This window comes from Arvicanthis niloticus, chromosome 8, assembly GCF_011762505.2.
Source record: "Arvicanthis niloticus isolate mArvNil1 chromosome 8, mArvNil1.pat.X, whole genome shotgun sequence".
Classification (NCBI taxonomy): domain Eukaryota; kingdom Metazoa; phylum Chordata; class Mammalia; order Rodentia; family Muridae; genus Arvicanthis; species Arvicanthis niloticus.
The window spans coordinates 47,436,466-47,458,915 of NC_047665.1; the positions used below are offsets into that span (position 1 = coordinate 47,436,466).

Genomic DNA, 22,450 nt, shown 5'->3' on the forward strand with positions numbered 1-22,450 from the left:
TGGGGTACATAAACCCTGCCCTTGGAGGGCAGCGAGGCTCCTTGTTACTTTTTTTCTGCTGCCTGGGCACATGAGCTAGAATAGCCTTGTGAGGCCAGACAGCCACAAGACAAGGATCCAGGGGTAGGGGGTCTTTTAGGACAAGATCTCAAACATATAAGTTTAGGAGGAATTCATTTCAAATCCTGCGACCTGAAGGGTCAAGTTAACCTGAGAGAATGCAGCTGCTTGCCTTTTATGAACTCAACCTGGGACAGGTTTCATGGATGGTCTTCTGAAAGGGACTGACCCCACACCTCACAATTTTGGATTGTGTGCAATTTGGGCATGTCACTACTGTCTCCTTAAATCAGGGTCACTGAGAGCAGCTTCTAAACACGATAGCATTAGTTCTGTTCAGATTCCCAGAACTCACATAAATGCCTGGTTTCATGACAGCCAGCCTTGAATTCCACCCTCAGAAGGCTGAGAGAGGAGCTCCTCGGGGCGAGCTCATTAGTTAGACTAGCCAGATGGACAAACTCTGGGCCTGATTTACAGACCCTGTTTCAGAGAGCAAAGTAGAAGTGTGACCAAGGAAGAGTCCTGACACCAACCTCAAGTCTCCACATACTGAGTCCACACACACACCACAAACATAAACACGAACATGAAAAGAAAACTAAGAACAGAAAGATAAATGGAACTTGAGGAAATGAAACCTGAGGTTGTTCTCTGGCCTCCACATGCTTATTTATTCACACGTGTGCAGATGTACCCACATTCATGCACACCTGTGTGCATGTGTATTTGAGTGTTTGTACAGGCACACACAGGAATGTGCACGTACACACACACACACACACACACAGACAGAGAGACACAAAGAAAGATATATAGAGAGAACTATTTCCAACAGAATGAGCTCTATTTAAAAAAAAAAAAAAAAAGAAGAAGAAGAAGAAGAAGCTTTTCTGGCCCTTTGCCAGCCCGCCCCCCTCCTCATCCCTGCCTCCTGTGCCAGGCAAAGAGCTTCTGTGGCTGTGTGCAAGCTGGAGACTTTGAGTGTAGGGCAAGATGGCCGTGTAGCAGAATAGAGTTGAGTGATTGTCTTCTCCTCGGTGTCCTCACTAAGAGCAGGGTGGAAACAGCCCCACCCCCACCGCACCCCAGTGGCAAAGGGCCCCTATTTGTGGGGAACAGCAACAGCTGTAAATAGCCACCCACTTTGTTAAAGGACCTAAGTACTTTAGAATGGGACTTCCCTCCTTGTCACACAGCAATGACAACACACAGAGCAGACCCTGAGCTAGCCAGAGTAGACAACACAGATTAAGGTGCAAGGTGCCACCAGGTGGTCCTGCATCCTCTGTGGGCACAACAGAACATCAGCTGTCCTGCAGAGCCATTTGTACAGGTGTCGGGGAACATCTCATTTCCCAGAGGGCAAAGGGCAAGGGACCCACCCTCCACTCGCACCAGCCCAGTCACCACAGCTTCCTCTTTGTCAGTACACAGGTACCTTCATTGCCCCCAGAAAGGAACTGCTATAAGCCCCAAATAGCTATGCCCGCTGCAGCCCTGAAGGCAGGGTGAGCAAGCAGACTAAAGAGTCCAGAGGAACCACCTGCACTCCGGTCTCAGAGCAGCAGCTGATGGTCAGCCTGGTAGAGAGCCTGAAGAGGGACAGAACAAGTGTGTTCCCTCAGGCCAGTGTGCCTGTGGTCCGAGGTGTGGGTCTGTGCACACACACCTTCCTGCCCTGAAGGATTCCACTAGAGCGTGAAACTACCCAACAGTCACAGCAGCTGGGAAGGGGAACCCAGCAACTTCTCATTTTCAAAGTTCTGTTACTGGCAGTACGGGGGGGAGATCTTTCCCCACCTCACTCTCAACTAGGAATGGTTTTAATTGTAAGGGCATTGTGTGCTTTTCCTGGAACATTCTAGTTACAAAAGGAGACACTAGACAGTGAAAAATCATAGCCCCCTTCATTTAAAATACTACCGCCGTTGCCCTCCCTGTAGTGGGCCGTCGTAAGAATTCCTGGGGTCTTCTTCCATGGCTGCCCTGAGTGCAAATACACACATATCTATGATTATGCACAACCAGGTGACAGAACAAACACCTTTCTATGATCTCCTTACTCGCTTATCTCTGTGTCTCAGACATGCCCCGGTGTCACTAAATATGACTCCACCTCCCATTCCTGTTCACTCAATTTTAAACTTCTTTTTCAGAACACTGTTGGTACAAGTGAAATCATCTAAGCTGTAGCTGGCCTGGGAAGGGGGTTCAGTACCAGTCACAACAAAGTAGAAACTGTCAGAGTCTGGAATCACAGCCCACCAGTAACATTTCACTTTCATAAGTGACACTGGACTCAGATGCTGGGTGAGTAAAATGAAGATTAGACCCAGAATGTGGTGACTGCTCTAGAGTTACTACCCTTCTAGGGTAGAAGGAGATGGCTGGCTCTGTGGGTACTTGCTATGCAAGCCCAGTGCCCATCTAAAAGGCTGAGCATGTACCTGTAACCACAGTGCTAAGCAGGATAGACATAGGCAAACCCATCGGTCTGACAAGCCAGCCTAGACAAATCAATGACAGGTTCGATGATGGACCTGTCATTGAACATGGAATAAAGTGGAGAGGTGATTGAGGAAGATATCCGATGTCAGCCTCTGACATACACATGCACCCCGCCCACTTGTGCATGCACACACACAATTTCCGATGTTCTTTTTTCTCTCCACACATTTTTCTTAAAATCAACATTTACAGATTTATGTTTGGGGGAGTCACACCACAGTACTGACCTTTCATGAGCTTGCATACTGTTCTTTCTCACAGCACAAGTACCACAGACACCCCAGTACCTCTCCATTCTGTCACGCACCTTGTCAGATTGTGTTTGTGTTTACTTCTACAAAGAGCACCTCCACAATATTCTGCCTCTTAGTGTAGGAATGGTGGAGTCCATCTTTGGTATAATAATGGAACCGATTAGAAAGCCAGACTTGAGTCTGACCTTCCTGCCTGCCTCTGAAAGTGATGGTCAAGACCAAGCTGTGTTCACAATCTTCTTGACAGACTTGCTTGTTGGGGATTGGTTCTAATGCTTTGAATTAATCCAGCCCCCCAAATCAGGAATCTGCATGTCCAAACGCTGAAGGTCCTTGTCCCTGATTGGTTTTTGATCGATCAATAGAGAGCCAATGGCCAATAACTGGGCAGGTAGATTGAGACAGGACCTTTAGATTTGCAAAGGCTAGGAACTGGGAGAGAGGAAGCAGAGATCCCCAGGATGGAGAAGAGGAAAGATAAGATCTTCCACACTGGCCACTTCCCCAATTGTGTTTGGGGTAGCAGAGATGAAATCTAGATTTTAAAAGATGTTAACTCAGGAGTACCAGAGTGGAGTGTTTGCTAGCAGCAAGAAGGTTTAGAAACGCCCAGCCATTAAGCTAGTCAAGGCATATTAAAGTTAACTGGCGTGTGTGTGTGTGTGTGTGTGTGTGTGTGTGTGTGTGTGTGTGTTTGTGTGTGTGTGTCTGTCTGTCTGTCTGTCTATGTGTGTGTGTGTGTGTGTGTGTGTGTGTGTGTGATTTGTGAATCCAGATTGCTCTTGGTCGAGTGCATGCGTGTGACCCATCGGGAGCAGAGTGGTTAACAAATTACCACTACACTTGCTGCTGTGGCTTTGCAGAGTTGGTAGTCTAAACCCACTTCTGGCATTTTTCTATTGAGCGAAATCTTGGCCCAAGTCTCTTTTCTTTTAGGAATAAGTTCCCATTTAAATACCCATTAGAGCTCTTGTTTTCTGGGCATCTCTGTTCGTTGTCTTTCCATTGGAGACATGGTGTTCAAGTAGCTTGGGCTTCAATGATCAATATCCAGCTTCAATAGGATGTAGCTTCTTCTAAATTCATCTTCATGAATTATAGCTAAAACACCCTGCACTTTGACGCTGTTTATTTGGAGTGGTTACAGAGGTGGTATGGAATGACTTCTTTGAGGCCTCTGGCAGAATTCTAAGTCAATTGTCTTCCTGACTCAGTTGGCATCCCCATTTACCAGTTCCTTCCACGTGCATAGGGTGTGTGTGTGTGTGTGTGTGTGTGTGTGTGTGTGTTGCATGCACCCTCAAGTGGTTAACCTTAGGTTCTTTGAGGCAAGGTTTCTGATTGGCCTTGAACTTGCCAAAAAGACTAGGCTAGGTTGCCTAGTCAGCCTATCTCTGTCTCTGATAGTATAAGTATGGGGATGTTTTGGTTTTGTTTGTTTTTGTTGGTTGGTTTTTTTTGAGACAGAGTTTCTCTGTGTAGCCCTGGCTGTTCTGTAGACCAGGCTGGCCTCAAACTCACAGAGACCTGCCTGTCTCAGCCTAATAGTGCTGAGATTAAAGGGGTGCACCACCACCACCTGGTTCATGCTGGGTATTTCAGGTGAGTTCTGGGACTCAAACTCAGGTCCTTGGGTTGAGTGGCAAGCACGTTTTACCAACTGAGCTATCTCTCAGGCCCACCTTCCTCTTCATAGCAACAGCTGACTACCCTATCATCCTTTGAAAACTTGTAAAGTGCTTTCAGGTACATATTCTCATCAACCTCTCAAGCACCTAGACATCCCAGCTGGGTTCTACAGAGATGGCATCAACTGTGGTGGCAGTAGGCAACAATGGATAAAGTCGGTCTATCTTCCCCAAGGCTCAGTGTTATTGTTGCTGTATTAGTCAGTTGAAGGTGCTGTGACAAAGAGCCACAAACAAAGACAAAGAGCCTTAAACAACAGAAGAATATTTTCCTGTTTTTTGATATCAGAGTTCAAGGTCAAGATGTTGCAGGATTAGTTCCTTTGGAGGCTGTGAGGGGCTTCTGTGTTAGGCTGCAGGTATCTCTGGGTCCCCATGCCTCTTATTTATATCACCCCATCTCTGTCTTCCTCTCGTATGGGATTTTCTGTGTGTACTATCTTTGAGTCTACTTAGTTGGGTTAAGGCCCAACCCATGATAGCATCTTCATCTGACTACAGCTGCAAAGACTTTATTTCTTTTTTTTCTTTTTCTTTTTTTTTCTTTTTTTTTTTTTTCGTTTTTCGAGACAGGGTTTCTCTGTATAGCCCTGGCTGTCCTGGAACTCACTCTGTAGACCAGGCTGGCCTCGAACTCAGAAATCCGCCTGCCTCAGCCTCCCAAGTGCTGGGATTAAAGGCGTGCGCCACCACTTTATTTCTAAATATCCCATTCTGAAGGGCTGAGGTTAGGGCCATGCCTATGTTTTTGGCAGGCTACAATTCAACCCATGGAAGATGTTAAGGAGTTAAAATGGCATTTTATGAGTAGGAGTGATGATTCAGTGGTTAGCTTATGGCTCTTCCAGAGGATGACAGTCTAGTTCCCAGTACTGTCATATTGGTAGGTTCACAATTACCTAACTCCAGTTCTAGGGGATCTGATGCCCTCTTCTGGCCTCTGTGAGTACTATGTACACACACACACACACACACACACACACACACACACACACAAACATTTTAAATTAAATGTTGAAAAACAAAAGTGGTATTTTACATTTAATATATTATAAAACTGGTCTGTTGGCACACACCTATAACCCCAGCACTTGGCAGGTGGAAGCAGGAAGTTCTGGAGTTCAAGGTCATCCTCAACTACACAGAAAGATCCAGGGTAGGTGGGCCACAGGAGATCCTATTTCAAATAAACTAAATCAATTCATTAATTACTATATGGAGTTTAACACAAAATTCATGCAGATTTGTAAAGACAAACTATGAAATGCTCCAGCAATCTCTGGCTTTGGGTAGGCTCAAACATACACACACACACACACACACACACACACACGCGCGCGCGCGCGCGCGCGCACGCACACGGTGTGTGTGTGGGGGGGTCCTCTTGTGTCCTCCATGCAGGGCCTTGCCCCAAGACTGTCCTCCAGCTGGGGGCTACTATTGACCACAAAGGAGGAAACAGACAGAAGGGACCAGATGTTCCCAACAAAAGACAAAAAAAAAAAATCTTCATCTTGTTCAGTTAAAGCAGCCAGAAGGTTAGAGGTTTCTAAGAGTTAGAGGTTTTGTGTGAGGAATCATCACAAAAGCCCCTCTGCACTGCCTCACCATCAAATGATGGTCTACCTAATACTAAGAACACCAAGAGTCTGGGCTAGAAACGTAGCTCAGCGGTAGAGTGTTTGCTGAGCATGCGCAAGGACTCAGGTTCAACTCCTAGTACACAATTGGTGACACCTGAGTATGCTCTCAAGTGACACTTGAGACTTATAACCTATTTTTCTTTCTGACTTTGTTGACCCAGTTTCACTACTTTATAAGATGCTAATGTGTGTTTCTAGTGCTAGTCTCTGAAGGTCTCGTACTAGTATGGGCCACGCCATGTTATTTCTAGCAAGCTTCGTTCAAATTCCTGTTCACTGTAAAGGTGACTTCCCACGGACGCGGCCACTTTTGAACGTAGTTTATCCCTTTTAAACCTCTTCCAGAGTTTAACCCCCACTGTGAAGCATGGAGCAGTTTCAGAATAACTCCACCGTGATGTTTTACAGGTCAGGCCTTTGGGAGGTGACCAGCGTGCATTAAGGTCATCTGGTGATGCTTCGTGCATTGAGCAGCTCTGACCTCTTGTGGTCATATTTAGAATTGCCTTGGCAAACTAGCGAGATTTAAACTGAGAGGCTAGGCTTAAAAGGGGGCTAAGTGCCCTCTATCGGTCCCCCCGCTGAGAGCCAATCGTTCAAGAAGCCATTTTCAGAATTCTCTTTCTGGCACTTCCAGATCTTAACTTCTGTGCCATCTTAACAAGGACCACTTTGTAGGCGTCCCGCTTTCTTGCTAAGAGCCTCTAAGATTTTGGCTGTAACCTTTGAGCTCCACACCCTGGTGAAAGAGGAAATAGAGATAGTTTTGCTACTAAAGGATCCTAACCTCCCCTGTAGAACTGTGGTCTTCAGAAGGGTTTGTTCAAGTAGCCTCTAAAAAAGAATGGTGGCAGGGATGGGGTTGTATAGCTCAATTGGTAGTTACCTAGCATGCACGAAACTATGGGCTGGATCCCCAGCATCCGGATCACACTTAGCCCAAGCTGACCTTGATGTCACTGTATAGCCAAGGGAGGCCTTGAACTTCTGATCCTTCTGCCTCTGCCTCCTAAATGCTTGGATTACAGGCACGAATCACTACTCTTGGTTTTATTCAGAGCTAAGAGTTAAGGGTCAAACCCAAGGCTCCTTCATACATACTAGTCTAGCTTACATCCCCAACACAAAACAAAGCAAGAGGACCAGAGTTCAGTCCCCAGAATCCACGTTTTAAAAATTAAGATGGCCATGGGGGTCAGAGGTCGTGGGGAGCCGAGCTGTTGGGGTTTGAGAGGTGGCTCAGCGTTTAGGAGCACTAGCTATTCTTCCAGAAGACCCTGGTTCAATTCCCGGTACCCCACAGCTGTCTGTAGCTCCAAGTCCATGGGATCTGGCACCTTCACATACATGCAGGCAAAACACCAATGCACATAAATTAAAAACATAATAATAATAATAATAAGCTTGCGCATGCTTTTAATCCCAGCACTTGGGAGGCAGAAGCAAGGCCAGCCTGGGATACAAAGTAAGTTGCAGATCAGCCAGGGCTACACAGAAAAACCCTGTCTCAAGAGAGAAAGAGAGAGAAGGGTGAACAGGTCATCTGCAAAGTCCCTTCCTGGCAGTACCTCAAGCAAAGCCTCACAGAGTCTTTATAGGACTGGTCAGCTGCAACAATGCCCAGACCAGTATTTTGTCCATTTTAGGTAACTAGGAAATTTGCCTTTACAGTATAACAAAACAAAAAAATTTTACTGCAATATAAATACAATATAATAAATATAAATATACAAAGCTCATAAGGCTGTACATGACAATTTTTTAAAATTATAGTGGAATATTGTTATATAATATATAAACATGTATACATATTGTGTACATATATGTACTACAGAACTGGCACAGGTTTTAATCCAAAAATTGAGAGATGAGGTGAAAAATTTTGAGTTTGAGGCTAGCCTGAGCTATATCATGAGCTCTTAATAAATTAATTAAACAAAAGAGAATATATAATTCAAAAGTTTCCCTTTCACCTATTTAAGTGCAAACTTCAGTATCATTAATTACATTTAAAAAATGGTGCAGCCCTCACCAGTCTATTTCCAGAAGCTTTTTATTACCTCCAAGACTCTAATTATTGAGTAATAATCCCATTCCTCCTCCCTCCAACTTCTGGTGACTTAAAATCTACTTCTAGTTTTCTGAATTTGCCTATTCTAAGTTCCTCAAGTGAATGGAATTATCTAGTACTTGTCCCTTTGCAACTGGTCTGTTTGTCACAGCAGTGTCCTCAAGGCTCATGCTATTCCATGAGCCATGCTGTCCCAAGTGGCAGAACTTCATGCCTTTTCACAGCCGGACGGTATATATGTACATTGTTTGTCTATAACATGTCTTATACACTATATGTTGACACACCTGTGGGTTATTTCCACTTTTCAGCCTCCATGAAGAATGCAACAAGGAAGATGTGTTTGCTCGTGTCTGTTCCAGCCTCTCCTTTCAGTTCTTTATCCAGAGATTGAAGTGGGACGGCTGGCTGGATCAAGTGGTCATTCTGAATTCTGTCTCCCATTTTATGTTCCTGCCAGCAATGTACAGACTTTATTTCCCCCAAAGCTTCCTTTGCAGTTCTTTTTTAAAACTAGCCTTCTGGATACGACATGACATCAAGTTTTGGGATTAATTTGCATTACTTTGATGACTAATGATAAAGACTTTCTTTCTGAGCTGGGGTCAAACCCGGGGTCTCACACATGCTGAGCGACCGCTGTGCCTCTGAGCAGCATCCCCAGCCTTGAGCATCTTTTCATGTGCTTACTGACCAATGGTACATCTCCATTACAGGAAGATTTATTCAGATCCACTATTCATCTCTGAACTTTGTTCTCTCGGTTGTTGAGCTGCAAAAGATCTTTATGTTCCTGAAGACTAGTTCCTTACCAGAATGATGCATTTGCAAACATTTTTCCTTCCTGGAGATTGCCTTCTATTCTCTTGATAGCATGCTGTGATGCACAGCTATTTTTATTTATTTATTTATTTATTTATTTATTTATTTATTTATTTGCTTCTCTTGATGTCTGCACAGAATCAAGCCAGTCAGCTTTCAGCATAGAGTAGGGCAGAGCCTATAAACCCAAGCCCTGACTGATGTGACAACCTATTGGCAGTTGATGGCTTCTGGAGGAAAGGTAATTTTTCCTTAAGGGAGTGGGGCCCAGTAGATCAATCTTGTTCCAGTGGTTGTCCCTACACCCAAGAATATAAAGGCAGAACAAACTGGACTTGACGGGTAATTTTAAAACAACAACAAAAAGAGCACAGGAAGTTGGGATAAGGTAGGAGTGGATCTGGAAGGAGTTAGGGGGAAAGTGGGAAGTGAATATGAGCAGAATACATTGTATTCACTTATGAACTTCTTAAAGGACTAATAAAATGTTTTCTTTTGTTTTTTAAAAAAACGGGGTAGTCAAGTTGTATCCGAATATATCAGATTTTTGGAGAGCAAAGTTTTTACTGCCCATGATGGCTCCAGTAAATCAGACCATGAATGTATGTCACTGCCCCAAGATCTTCCTGTCATGGGTTAAACGGTTTGAAAATGGTAGGCTTGACTAAGGTTGAAATTAACTACAATTCAGTAGCCTCATCCACACTCCCTCCTGGGTGTTCCAAGCATTGTTCATTAGAATAGGTGGATATTGTATAAGTTCCGTACCCCAGGGCCCAAGGCAGCTGCTGATTCTGATGGAGGGATGGATTCTTGGAAATTCTCTTTCTAGCATCTTCCCTTATGCCCCCTGGATAGAACTAGGCTTTAACGGCCACAATAAAATGCTGAATTTTAGTTCTCGTACAGGGTGTCTCCTTCAAACACCATTCACAGGCAGGTAGGAACTCGTTATTACCACTGCATTACATCACAGGGACATCTCAAGTATAGACTCCTTGCTCTGTAGCACTGAGCCCTGAGAACCTTAGTCCTACCTGGGCCCCTTCCCTCAGTCCAACTCAGAGACCATTCACATCCCATTATAGGAACTCTGGGTAGCACCTCCCATAAATGAAATGGAACAGATCAGGTCCCATGCCCTGTCCTGTCAGGAAAGTGTCCTTCCTCTTTCTGAAGATAAGAAGGGTGTGGCAGCTTATCTCCACACTGAGACAGGAAACTATCCCCTGCAACAGAAAACGAATTGGTCTAAAATAAGGAAAATAGTGGAGACTTGGGATATAGCTGGTTTGGTATATTGTTTGCCTAGTGTTCAAAAAGCCCTGGTAGTTGGTTCGATCCCCAGCCCTAACTAAATTGGGCTTAGGATAGTACATGAGTGTTCCCAGCATTCAGGAGATACAGACAGAAAGTTCAGAAGTTCAAAGCCATACTCACATACACTGAGAATTTGAGGCTAGTGTGCTATATGAGTTCTTGTAAAAAAGGGTTAGGAATGAAAAGGAGATAAACAGACAAAAAGAAACAAAAAAGAAAAAATGCCCATAACAGTAATTTAGGGTCTGGGATATAAATTCATTTTAAAGCCAATCATAAGCCATTCTCTTCTGTGGACTACATGGCCAATGAACAGCTTCTTAGGTAAAGTCGTGGGTCCCCTAGATTTTGTCAGCCATTAAATCTCTGGTTTTCCATCATGAACTACGGTAGCATGTGCTTTTGATCCCAGTTCTCAAGAAGCTGAGGCAGGAGGATTGAGAGTCTGAGGTCAAGTCTAGACCTTAACATTGCAACGCCCCATCATGGAACAAAACAACAAAAAACCACATCAAAATAAGATTTTATTTGTAACAGTTTTTTTTAATTACTTTTCTGCACTGATAATTGTACAGCTGTAAACTCGAGGAATCATCCAATACTTGTATACATCTGGAGAACCATTAATAAGCACCTTCAGTGGTTTCCACAGCTTAAGAATTTACCATGTAAAACATTTTAGAAGGAATCTAGTAAAATGAATAAAAGTCATAAAAGATGTATATCATGAGGAACATGACAAAAACAGAAAACTGAGGGTACTTTATGAGGTTGCATGAAAGAGTTCCAAATCACATGTTCCCTAAATCTCGTGATTTAAATTCCAATTGTTTAAGTAACGACTTCCTCCCAATTTAGATTCCCAGTCCAATGTAAGCAGGTCGAGGTGGAGGTAGGAGATGGGTTGGGGGCTGAGTATGGTGAAGTTAGAAGAAAAGGAGGTAGGGGGCTCTGTTCCCCAAGAAAAACATCAGGCAAGGTCCTTTATGTCTTCAAAAATAAGCATTCTTTTGGAAAATGTGCCATTTTTCTCTGAAGTTAAAGGGTTTTAGTTTTAGCTGCCTTTGAGTCTCTCTCCTGTTGCTTCTTCTTGGGTTTTCCATTCCTGTTCTCCAACCTTATCCACCACTTTGTGATAGTTCCAACTGAGTCTCGCCCTTACCCTACACCGTGCAAACTCAACTTCTGATGCTTGGCTTTCGATTTAAAATTTCTAATGCTTTAAGTGCCTAGGACACAGTTGAAAAAAAAGAAGTAGAGATAAATGATAGATGATAGACAGACAGACAGACAGACAGGAAAGTAGCTATGCATCTGGTCAGGGGATATTTTTGAAACAAATCACAGACAGAAGCATGGAAGGCAGCAACAGTCCTTCAAACTATACTGGTGATCAAATAAGGATCTGAACCACTAGTGGAAATACCCAGTTAGATCTTCCTAGATTGTGTCTTCAGAAGAGGATCTAGTCAGAAAGCCACAGAGAGAGGGAGAAACAAAGATACAATTCTAAAGGTGAAGGACTATGACTGGTTACTACTTTGTCCAGTCCTACCCCAGCCTGGGCTTCAGATGACTCTCCATGAGAAGGCTTGAAAACTGGAACCAGGAGTGGGCTGAAGATGCCCATGGCATCATAGACCAGATACTAATACAGGTACTTTGGCAAAGAGGAAGAATTTGCTACAATTCAAGACATATGAAGATAATAATCCCCTATCTTCAAACATCTTGACTACATCCTCAACTTCCTCTCACAGGACATTTCCTTGATGTCTCTACCTGATTATCAGTGGCCACTGTTGAAATGTCAAGTCTTTTTAATTTGGGAGGAGTTGCTTTTTAACATCCACCAAATACCATGAATCCCTAGGATACGGTTGGCCTTTGATCATATGGCAGAGATGGCACTAAAAGCAGAGTCTTGGGCAGGATGAAGGCATGCAACAAGAGAGTAGTCAGGTGGAAACATAAAGACAGAGATTCGAGTACCAAGAGAAAAAGTATGACTCATTACCTTGCATAAGCTAGATCTGAATTATACGTTAAGAAACTGGGTAATAGCTGAGCTTGTAATGCCACAGAGAAGTAGCCTCCTTAGGTCTATGAGGGTGTGCTTACCATGGGGGAGTCTAGGATTAGGAAAAGTCCTATGGCTCTAGAATAGACCCATAACTTTCACCCTGAATTTTTATTTTTGAAGAAGGGTCTCATGTAACTCAGGCTGTCCCTAAACCGTGCTACACATACAAGATAGGTTGGCCTTGAACTCCTGGTCCTGCCTCTACCTCCCAAGTGCTGTGGTTGCAGGCATGGACTACCCTTGGCTTTTTATCCAGAACTCTGTAATCTTGTCTGAAAACTGAGATCAAGGTGTGTGTGTGTGTGTGTGTGTCCTGCTCTCATGTTGGGGTAGAGATGTTCCCATTACTGAGCTAAGGATAATTGTTTTAGGGAAGTTTAAGGGGAGGTTGTGAGGGCTCAGGCTAGGCTAGATGTGGGCCTAGTGGTCACGCCACTGCAGGACACCTTTCAGTCTGGATTAAGTCACTTCAAGTTGGACGTTACTGTGAAATACTTGGAGAGGGAGCACGGAGTTCTTGACTTCATTTCCGTTCAATGCAGTCAACTCCCAGGGTGTTGTCAGGACATCGGCAGGTCCTGCTCCCTGGAGTGGGTAAGCAGAGGTGGGTACAACCGCCGTTATTCACTGAGCAGTAATTGTGGCCTGGAAAAGATGGAAATCAGCGTCATAGTCTTCCTTCTGACTGACTTGGTACCTACAGCAAGCTCCCCATTAACCTCCTTGTGGGCTCAAGGGGCCAAGGTGAGCTGCTGTTTGTTTCCTTATCATAAATAAGAGGCAAGTACATGCATTCCTGATTTGGAAGTGTGTGGTTAATCTTGATTGTCAACTTGGTAGAATCACAACAGAAATACACCTCTGGGTATGTCTGTTAAGAGGTTCTAGATTAAGTTAATTGCTGTGGGAAGATCCAAGAGTCCTTCAGAAAGGGATACCTACAGGAAGGAGCCCATGGGTGTACTTCAGCCACCCTGACTCTCTTAGGGACTCTGAGTGTTGGCCCTTATTCAGCAGCATGGATGTTACCTTGGGGACACTGGGACAGGGCAATGGTGATGCCATATAGCCGGGTCTGCTTATGTGGGTGGAAGGTATCCATCTCTTTGGATATAGCAAGGTCCATGGCAATCACTGAATTCCTGCAAAGCACCAAAGCACAGAGTAAACATACATCTGACGGCTTGAACTGTTCTCAATGGAGTTAGGCAGCCTCTTCTGTGGCTTGGAAGAGAAAAAAAGCATGGTAGTCTTGCTCTCTGGGTATCCCTTCCTTCCTACCCCGCTGGGCTGCATCAAGCCTGTAGTTTACCAGCTTTTTAAAATAAAAGTCAAAACAATCTAGCTCTCCCCCTCTGCTTTAAATTCCAGATGACATATAGGCTGTCTTAGCCAGCTACCTCCTTGGTGTGACCCTCCCTTTGAGGAAGGCCTGGTGCAGAAGCAGCTTCGAAAATATTGCAGTTTAAAAACTACATTGATGTAGAGGAATGACATAATCAAGGAGCCCTCCAGCCATGTGACTCCAGGTGGCTCCTGGGGAAAGAACATGCATGCTCAGGAAGTCCCAGGTTTGGGTATGGTAAATGGCACCTCTGTTCCCCTCTGAGATTAGACAGCCCTCTTCCTCTACTCTCCTCCACACCTGACAGCCAGGAAGAAGGGGTGGGGGGAATCATTGGAGGGTCAAAGGTCAGGACAAAAGGCAAGAGGCAAAGACCTCCACAGAGACAAAGGGAAGGGCATAGCTCGGCCCAGCCAGCATGACAACAGCCTACATACGTCTTCCAGTCTGTGTAGTACAAATTCTTCCCATAGCTCGTCACAGCGAAAGGATACTGGAGCCCTTCGAGAACCTTGCGTCTGCCTGGCTGAGCTGGGTTCAGGCATTCTGCCCTATGGGTGCCTGTGTGAAGCAAACACAAGTTGGTCATTGTTCATGCTAGAAATGGGCCCTTTGTGCCAGAAAACAAGAGTCTGAAAGACAAGGATGGGGGAGTTCAGTGTTGTAATGGCATGTCTTGGAGAACACAGAGGGCTGGCTCTTCATCATTGGCATGCTGTCTCTGTCTTCTGTCTTCTCCTTTTCATCAGCCTACACCCACCTGAGTTCCAGCACCCACACCTGGCCCTACCGAGGAGAGGTAAGCCAAGACAGAGTAACCACAGCCTTCCCGGCCCTTTGTCTCAGGAGACACTCTGCTATCTTCTGGCTTTTGCTCAAGTCCCTCCCCTCTAAGTCTCTCCAGAACCTTTCTTCCCAAAGTTGAGGCACCAAAGAACTCCAATTGATCAGCATGGGACTGGCCTGCCACTAATGCCTGTATTGATGGTTGTCACAGGCTTCTATAAACATGTAAACATTCACACTAGTTGTGGGACAGAGAAGGTATTCAGCCATAGACTTTCACAGGGAGGGATGAAGGATGGTCCTCCTTGATAAGCATCATTCTTTCATCTCAAGCCTGAGAGACACCCTGCACAGCTGAAGCAGGGCCACACCAGGGACTCTATACAGGATGCACTAATACCTCTGAAAATATAGCATATAGAGGACCCTAAATTCAATACTCAGTAACCTCCCACCAAAATAGGAGTCAGTCATTTTTTTTTTTTAATTGAGCCATATTGTGAGGAGCCGACAGAAGGCAGCTATCATCCTTGCAACCATCTTGAGCCATATACCCTGACAAGAGACTTGTTTACAACAGCCTACAACAGCTGAGCACACTCTGGTAACATCTTGTTTTAGATACCCAGGATTTTCCCTTGGGTATGTGAGACTTAAAGGTGTGAGACTTAAAGGAGTGATTTAAAGGTGTGATTTAGAGACAAGACTTAAAGGTGTGACTTAAAGTCGTGACTTAGAAGTATGACATATAAAAGGCTAGAGGCAGACAGAGGGGAGTACTTTAAACTTGGAAGGAACTTGGAACTGGGAAAGAGACTAGCAACTTAGAACAGGGATTAGGAACTTGGTACTAGGAACTTGGGACTTGGAACTTGGGACTTGGAACTTGGGACTTGGAGAGAAGAAGAGAAACTGAAGAATAAACAGGATTGAATCACACTCTGTCTGGTCTCCATTCTTCATGTCCATCCTCACTCTCTCTCTTGCTGAACCCCGACTGCGGACCAGAGCAGCTTGGGGCAGAGCGGGCTCTAACAACTTAGCCCCCAAGGCTTTTGGCAGTGCGGGTTCCAACATTTGGCAGAGCGGTCCCCGACATTTTGGCCCCCAAGCATGGGGCAGCTCGGGCCAGGACACCATATAGCAATTATTCTGCAGGCCAAAAGGCAAAAGCAAGCATGATACCAGGTGTTTATAACAACACTTAAAATGGTAACATTTAACAATGTAAAATTTGTTCTGAGCTCATTTGCTAGACAGAAGGAGGCAGTGGGAGAGATTTGCCAACTCTAGGTCAAGAAGAATAAGACAATGAAGAGCTATGTGTAGATGGTCTCAAGCTTCCTGTTACCTGCATCCACCCAGCAGAGCTGAGATGAGAAGGCATCAAAGGTCAGACCATTGGGCAAACCCAGGTTGTCCTGTGCAAGAATCCTCCGGTTGGTGCCATCCATGTGAGAAGTCTCAATTTTGGGATTATCTCTGTTCCAATCTGTCCAATAAAGGTTCCTGGAAGGGGTATCAGAGTGAAAAGAAGAAGCAAGATCCTGAAAACACTTTAAAAGGACCAGGTAGGAAGTGATCAGCAGACAAGGAAACAATACAGCTAAGTGAGATTATGAGATGCTAGGGTGAATTCTAGGGTTACTTTGGCTCTTTGTTCAAATTAGGTTATCTGTTACTAACATCTCCTTTGATATTTCCTTTATAGTATCTTGAAAAAAAAACTCAGTGGGCAAAGTGAGGACCTGGGTTCAACCCCCAGCACTTGTGTTCAAAACAAAAAGCTGACTGTGGTGACTGAGAGTTGTGATCCCGGTGCTGGAGAGAAGGAGGCAGATGGATCACTGGGTCTCTCTGGCTAGATAGCCTGCACTACTTGAGGAGTACAGGCCAGTGAGACATCCTGCTCAAAACAAGGTGGACAATGACTAAGGAATGATACACAAGGTTTGTTACCAAATACACATACAAACACATTCGGGCCAGACATAGCAAACAGTAATTCCCTAAGTGATGAACCTATGCAGGAGGCCACAGTGGAACAATGTGATTTGACTAAAGCAAGATTCAAATACCAGCAGAGACCGAGCAGAGATGTCTGCTGTGTACGAAGTAGCAGAATGGCCTCAACACAAGAGATAGTGTCTCCAAGGAAACTGTCTCTAGGAGCTGGGGCCTCGGATGTAAGACTGAGAGCTTGCCATAGGGTGAGAAGCTGCAATGGGCTGAGAATACCTCAGGAAGGGGACTCTAGGATACTCAAGCCACATCTGTTCCAACAAGGAGTGTTGGGGACATGGTTAGGACAACCCAATATTCTACAGCATTCATGCAATTTGAGTGTTAGTTCATATTCAACCTATCTAGAAATTCCTCGATTTCTGAGCCATCACCCTACAAAGTTTCTTCCCACAATTGTGAAACTGGAACACGGCAAGGTGTCAGCATTGTGCTAAGTGGGCCAGCATCTCATCAGCTTGTAGACTGTTTGCTCTTGCATGGAGGAAACACCCCAGGAGTGCCCAGGCTGGCATTAGAACCTCACCAGAAACCATTCAAAAAAAAAGCCAGAGACTAAAAACAAAAAAGCCAGACACATGTGTAGGCAAACATACCCCCTTACAGAGTCTGTCACAATGCCTCTGGGATTCACCAAACCCGTGTCAAACAGCACTCGGCGCTGGGTGCCATCCATCTTTGCAACTTCTATTCGATCCAGGTGAGAGTCTGTCCAGAAGATGGTTCTGCCAAGGTGGTCGAGGGCAATGCCCTCAGGACTTCCAAGATCTGGAAGGAAGGAAACCTTGAATCACATCCCAGCCTAAGTGTTCTCTGTTTATTCAGTTGTCTTAGACATGGTGGTCAAACCTTGAAAAACCAAATGGGAATATGAAATTCTTACTGTTATAATATGATCAGTTTTCCAAGTGACAAATTCAACCATCCTCACCCATCCATTGGATACCACCACACTGGGAACCAAGAGAGAGTCACTATGATAAAGATATATCCCTGACCATTAAGGAGCCCACAGCCAACCACCATTCAAACTGAGGTCCAGTTTCTGTGGGCACATGCAGATACAGAGTCAGCTTGAGTTTACCAAGGAAGGGTTCTGGGGAAGTGGGCATCTGTAGAAGCTTGTTCCTGAAGGACCAGTGAGATTTTACTGGATAAGTGTCTTGCATAAGTGTTTTTAGGTATAAAGAAGACTGCAAGTGGCTTGAGGTGGGTTGTGATTCCTTTTATATGGCCAGAGACCACGAGAGTACGGGAGTGGCTCTTGGTGAAATGGGGACGGAGGTAAAGAAGCCAGAGTTTATCTAAGACAAACAGGAGGCACGGAATCGTGAGGATGGAAGGTAGATCGTTCTTCCTTAGCACTTACAGGACAGGGAGGCATTTCAGGAAATAGCATTGCTGAATATACTCTTAGTACTTAAATACAAATATGAAGGGTGAAAAGGTGTTTGATGATTACAAATTATACTTCCCACTTGATTGCAACAGCAATCAAGACAGATTGGCACTGTGAAACCAATATTCCACGTAAGTCACTGTAAGCTAAAAGTATAAAGTGACACTGTAGGATTTATCAGCATCTTTGAGATCTTCCCACTGTCCTAACCAGAGGACTGAGGGTCATTTAGCTTGTCTGGAGTGTAGCTAGGAAGGGAACCAGGCTGTGCTATCCTGGGCATCAGGCATTTGAGAAAATCACCCCTGCATCCTTTCATCCATATACAAGCAAGTTAACCTCTTATCCTTTCCTAGAACAGAGAATGATGTAGGGACTGCAAAGTTTCTGTCAGGGGTTAAGGAGATGATTCAGTTGGTAGAGTGTTAGCTGTGCAAGCACGAGGATGTAAGTTCAATTCTGGCACCATATAAAAGCCAGGCGTGGCAAAGCCACTTGTGCTCCCAGCACTGGGCAAGCACAGACAAGAGGATCTCTGAGGCTTTTTGGCCTCTCAGGGTAGCAAAATTGATGAGCTCTGGATTCAGTAAGAGACTCTGTCTCAAAAAAAGGGTGGGGGGAGTGATTGTGACATTCACCTGATACTGACATGCACATGTATGTGCACCTCCAACCCACACATACACACACAACACACACACAAGCCTCTTACAAGAGCCCAACCAGAGGACAGTGATTCAGATAAATAAAATGATATGTTTATTATTCGTAGCCAAAGAAGAGCTGTTTAAAGTATTAAGCTCTTTCCCACACCATAAGAGGCCCCTGGAACAATGGAATTGTCTCCCAGGGGCTCCCTGTGGCTTTCAGACAGAATACATACACGCACCCCAGCAGCCACTCAATCAGGGGAAAATTTGGGATAAGCGCATCCTGTGGGACTCCCTGAGCAGCTCCTGCATACTGCAGGAATGGGAGCTGCCCAGTATCTTCACTGAGCATCCAGAGAAAGCCTATTAGGAGGTTATGTCACACTGTCACCTTCTACACAGTGCTGATCCTGATCTTAGACCACTGAGGACTAGAAAAACTCATAGGAGTGTGTGTGTGTGTGTGTGTGTGTGTGTGTGTGTGTGTGTGTGCCTACGTTGATGAACAAGGAGACAGCAAGGGAATAAGTTTTACTTTACTGCTGTGTGAAAATGAACTTGAGAATGATACCTAGTAAGGAGGTCTCAGGAGGCAAACTCTGAATTTCCAGTACCCCCAGAAACTCTCTGGAAGTCAGTCTCAGACAAGATGTTTGGTTGATACTGTGTTCTTCCACTTAGTCAGTTTTGGCCTTTCTTACAGTTCTCACTGTGCTTAAAGGTCCCTTGGCTGATTTCTGGTGCCAAAAGCAACAGGAAATAGCAGACAGTGACCTATTCCCCTCTTCCATTAGGATTTGAAATCAGATAACAGCAACAACATTTTCAACAGAGGGGTAAAAGTCATTTTCAAAGTTCTCTTCGTCAGCCAGAGCATGGAGGGTAACCAGTATCATTTAAACAGCCCATTGGCTTTCAGAAAAGGAATCAAGAGCCAAGTGCAAAGCCAGGGTGTTTCAGTCAGTCTCAGCTTGATTCCTGATGTGTTGTCTCTACAAAGGAAACAAGGGAGAGGAGAAATGGCCAACGGGTGGATCCTTACAGAACATGTTAGAGGGGTGCTAAATTGGAAGTTGAATGCTTTGCAGAGGAAGCAGAGCTTCATACAGCTAATGTCAGCATGACAATACCTTCTGAGCAAAAATATTCCCAAATCTGACGAGTCATGACTGAAACAGCTCAAGTTCCTTGACCATTTCGGTACTGGGGACCTTTTCAGGTGAAATGGATTTTTTTTTTTTTTTTTTACTGAAGATTGAACCCAGAGCCTCACACAAAGGCTCCAGCAGTGGGGTATATCCCTGAGCCTTTTGTAACTTTTTATTTTGAGACATGGTCTTACAAGCTGCCCAGGCTGACCTGGAACTTGTAACCCTTTTGCCTCAGCTTCTCAAATAGCTGGAATGACAAGCCTGCAACAGAGGGCCTGGCTATTCTTTACTTATTGAATGATATTAAAATGTTGCATATTTCTTTGTTCAAGCAGGCACCTAGATGAAGTTAAACGTTAAACATTTAACCTTAGGCTCTGTCAACACAACACATACTTTATCATATTAAGCAAAACAGAATTCTCTGTGAGAGTTGATCCAGGCTATTTGGATTCCAAGCGAGAACTAGGGAGAAGAGAGACGTGTTGAGGCAGGGAAAAGAAACTACCTCCGCCCAAGATGCTGTATTTTGAAATGATAACTCTTTAACCCCAACGTAGCCTTGGGAATAGACGCTACTTTCAGAGCTGAATGTGGTGATACATACTTGTAACCCAGGACCAGAGAGAAAGAGGCAAGAGAACCAGGACTTTCAGACTAGATAAGGTTGCCAAACATTGGTTTAAAATAAATAGTAGCCATAATAGCTCAGTTGGGAGAATGTTAGACTGAAGATATTAATTAAATTAATTAAGTAAGATGAGTGGTGATGCATGCATATAATCCTGACATGTGAGGGGTAGAGGCAGGAAGATCATGAGTTCAAGGTCATCCTCAGCTACTTAATGAGGGTAGCCTGGTTCACATGAAATCCTATCTCAAAAATTAAATAAATAAATACTCTTCAGCTTCTGGGTGAGTATCTGTCAATATGCTACTGGGTTTCTGGACTATTCCTTCCACCCACTGCCTTTGATTAAACCCCCATGGAGCACATGGTGGAGCACTCTATGAGAAGCCATTACAGGCTAGAGGAAGAAATGGAATGTTGAGTTTGGTTTCATGACGCACAAAGGTGGACCATGTATGCTTCCAAAGGAAGGGCACAGGCCTCTGCCTTGTTTCAGTTTAATTATCCTGAGACAAGCAGCTAACCTCAGCCAGAAAGTCCCTGGTTTAACGACTCAACTGGCCTATGGAAAACTTCAGAGGAGATGAAAAGGACAGAGCATAGAGGCAGAAGACCTGCTTCCTAGCAAACGAAGCAGCTTACCCTCCACTCCTCCCTTCCTGCCAAGAGCAGCATGGGCTGCTAGAAACAACACCCAAAGGGATGATGTTTGCTTGCCCACCTTGTCGAATGATGGTGGTTGGCTCTCCACCATGTAGGCTGGCTCTCCCAATGGAAGGCTCACTGATGTCTGTCCAGTAAACCACCTTGTCCACGCAGTCAAAGGCCAGTCCAATGATGACTTTTGCCTGGAAGTAATACCAGTGATTGAGAGCAGTTCACCCACTAACTAGTGTTGCCTTGAATCCTCCCATGTGCCTATACATCCTCAGATAGTATTTTAAATAAAATAAATGTTTTGTCCATTCACATTTTTAATTATTGAATTGTAGAAACTATATAGTTCAGAAAAGAGGTTTCTCTTTTCTAAAAACATGTGTTTGCACTTGCACATATGTATATATGTGTGCATGCATATTTCTCTCCAGCTTGATTTTCATTTTTTTTATTTCTGTATATGTGTGAATGCTTGTGTCTGTATTTGTGTCTTTGGAGGCCAGAAGAGAGTGTTGGATCCCCTGGAGCTGGAGTCACAGGTGTCTGTGAACTGACAGTATTTGGGTGTTGGGAATCAGGTGGGTCCTCAGTGTAAGCAGCAAGTGCTTTTAACCTTTGAGTTGTCTTTCCAGCCCCCAAAATGAGCATTTCAAATGCACAAGATCCTACAATGAGTCCTGCAAAGCATTAAAAAGTGAAATTAAAGATGACCTGGGTAATTAGAAAGAGGTAAATCAGGTTAATGGATTCTTCAGTTTAATACTACTAAGACAGTTCCCTTTAGTGATGGTTTCAGTGACCCAGTGTCTCCTTTGTTAAAGTTACTAAATTGTTTGGTTCTGCCTTTTTTTGTTGTTGTTGGTCTGTGTATGTAACACGGGTCTCCCTATGGAGACCAGGCCGGTCTAGAACTCACAGAGATCTGCCTCCTGAGTGCTGGGATTAAAGGTGTGAGCAACCACTCATGGCTGGCTGGGTTGTTGTTGTAGTTGTAGTTGTTGTTGCTGTTGTTTTTTTTTTTTTTTAAATGGAACAAGAAGTTTATTTTAAAATATCACATGAACATGTGAACAATAACAACAGCAGTGTGGCTGCTCGATGACTATAATCTCAGAACCCGGGAGGCAGAAGCCAAAAGTTCAAAGCTGTCTTTGACCACAATAACATGTTCAAGGCTAGCTTGATCTACAGAAAGAGACTGCCAAGATAATAAAATAAAATAAAGATCTAAAATAGTCCAGACAGTTTAAGAAAGGAACTCAAATCTCCCTGACTTTGAGATCTACTATAATCAAGACAGAATAACATTATATTTACAAATGGATATTGATTATATTAGATTACAAATATAACTACT

General features: G+C 44.3%; 1 protein-coding gene across 1 annotated transcript in view; it reads right to left on the minus strand.

The window, feature by feature from the left end:
* Positions 1-10,891: 10,891 nt before the first annotated feature.
* The window catches only part of Nid1 (nidogen 1), a 75,117-nt gene continuing 63,558 nt past the window's right edge, over positions 10,892-22,450 (minus strand). The window contains exons 15-20 of the mRNA XM_034509912.2: positions 21,158-21,284; positions 17,202-17,373; positions 15,935-16,092; positions 14,235-14,358; positions 13,482-13,594; positions 10,892-13,097 (exon numbers count right to left, since the gene is read on the minus strand). Coding sequence (XP_034365803.1) covers positions 12,976-13,097; positions 13,482-13,594; positions 14,235-14,358; positions 15,935-16,092; positions 17,202-17,373; positions 21,158-21,284 — 816 coding nt within the window. The 3' untranslated portion in view covers positions 10,892-12,975. The remainder of the gene's footprint in view (positions 13,098-13,481; positions 13,595-14,234; positions 14,359-15,934; positions 16,093-17,201; positions 17,374-21,157; positions 21,285-22,450) is intronic.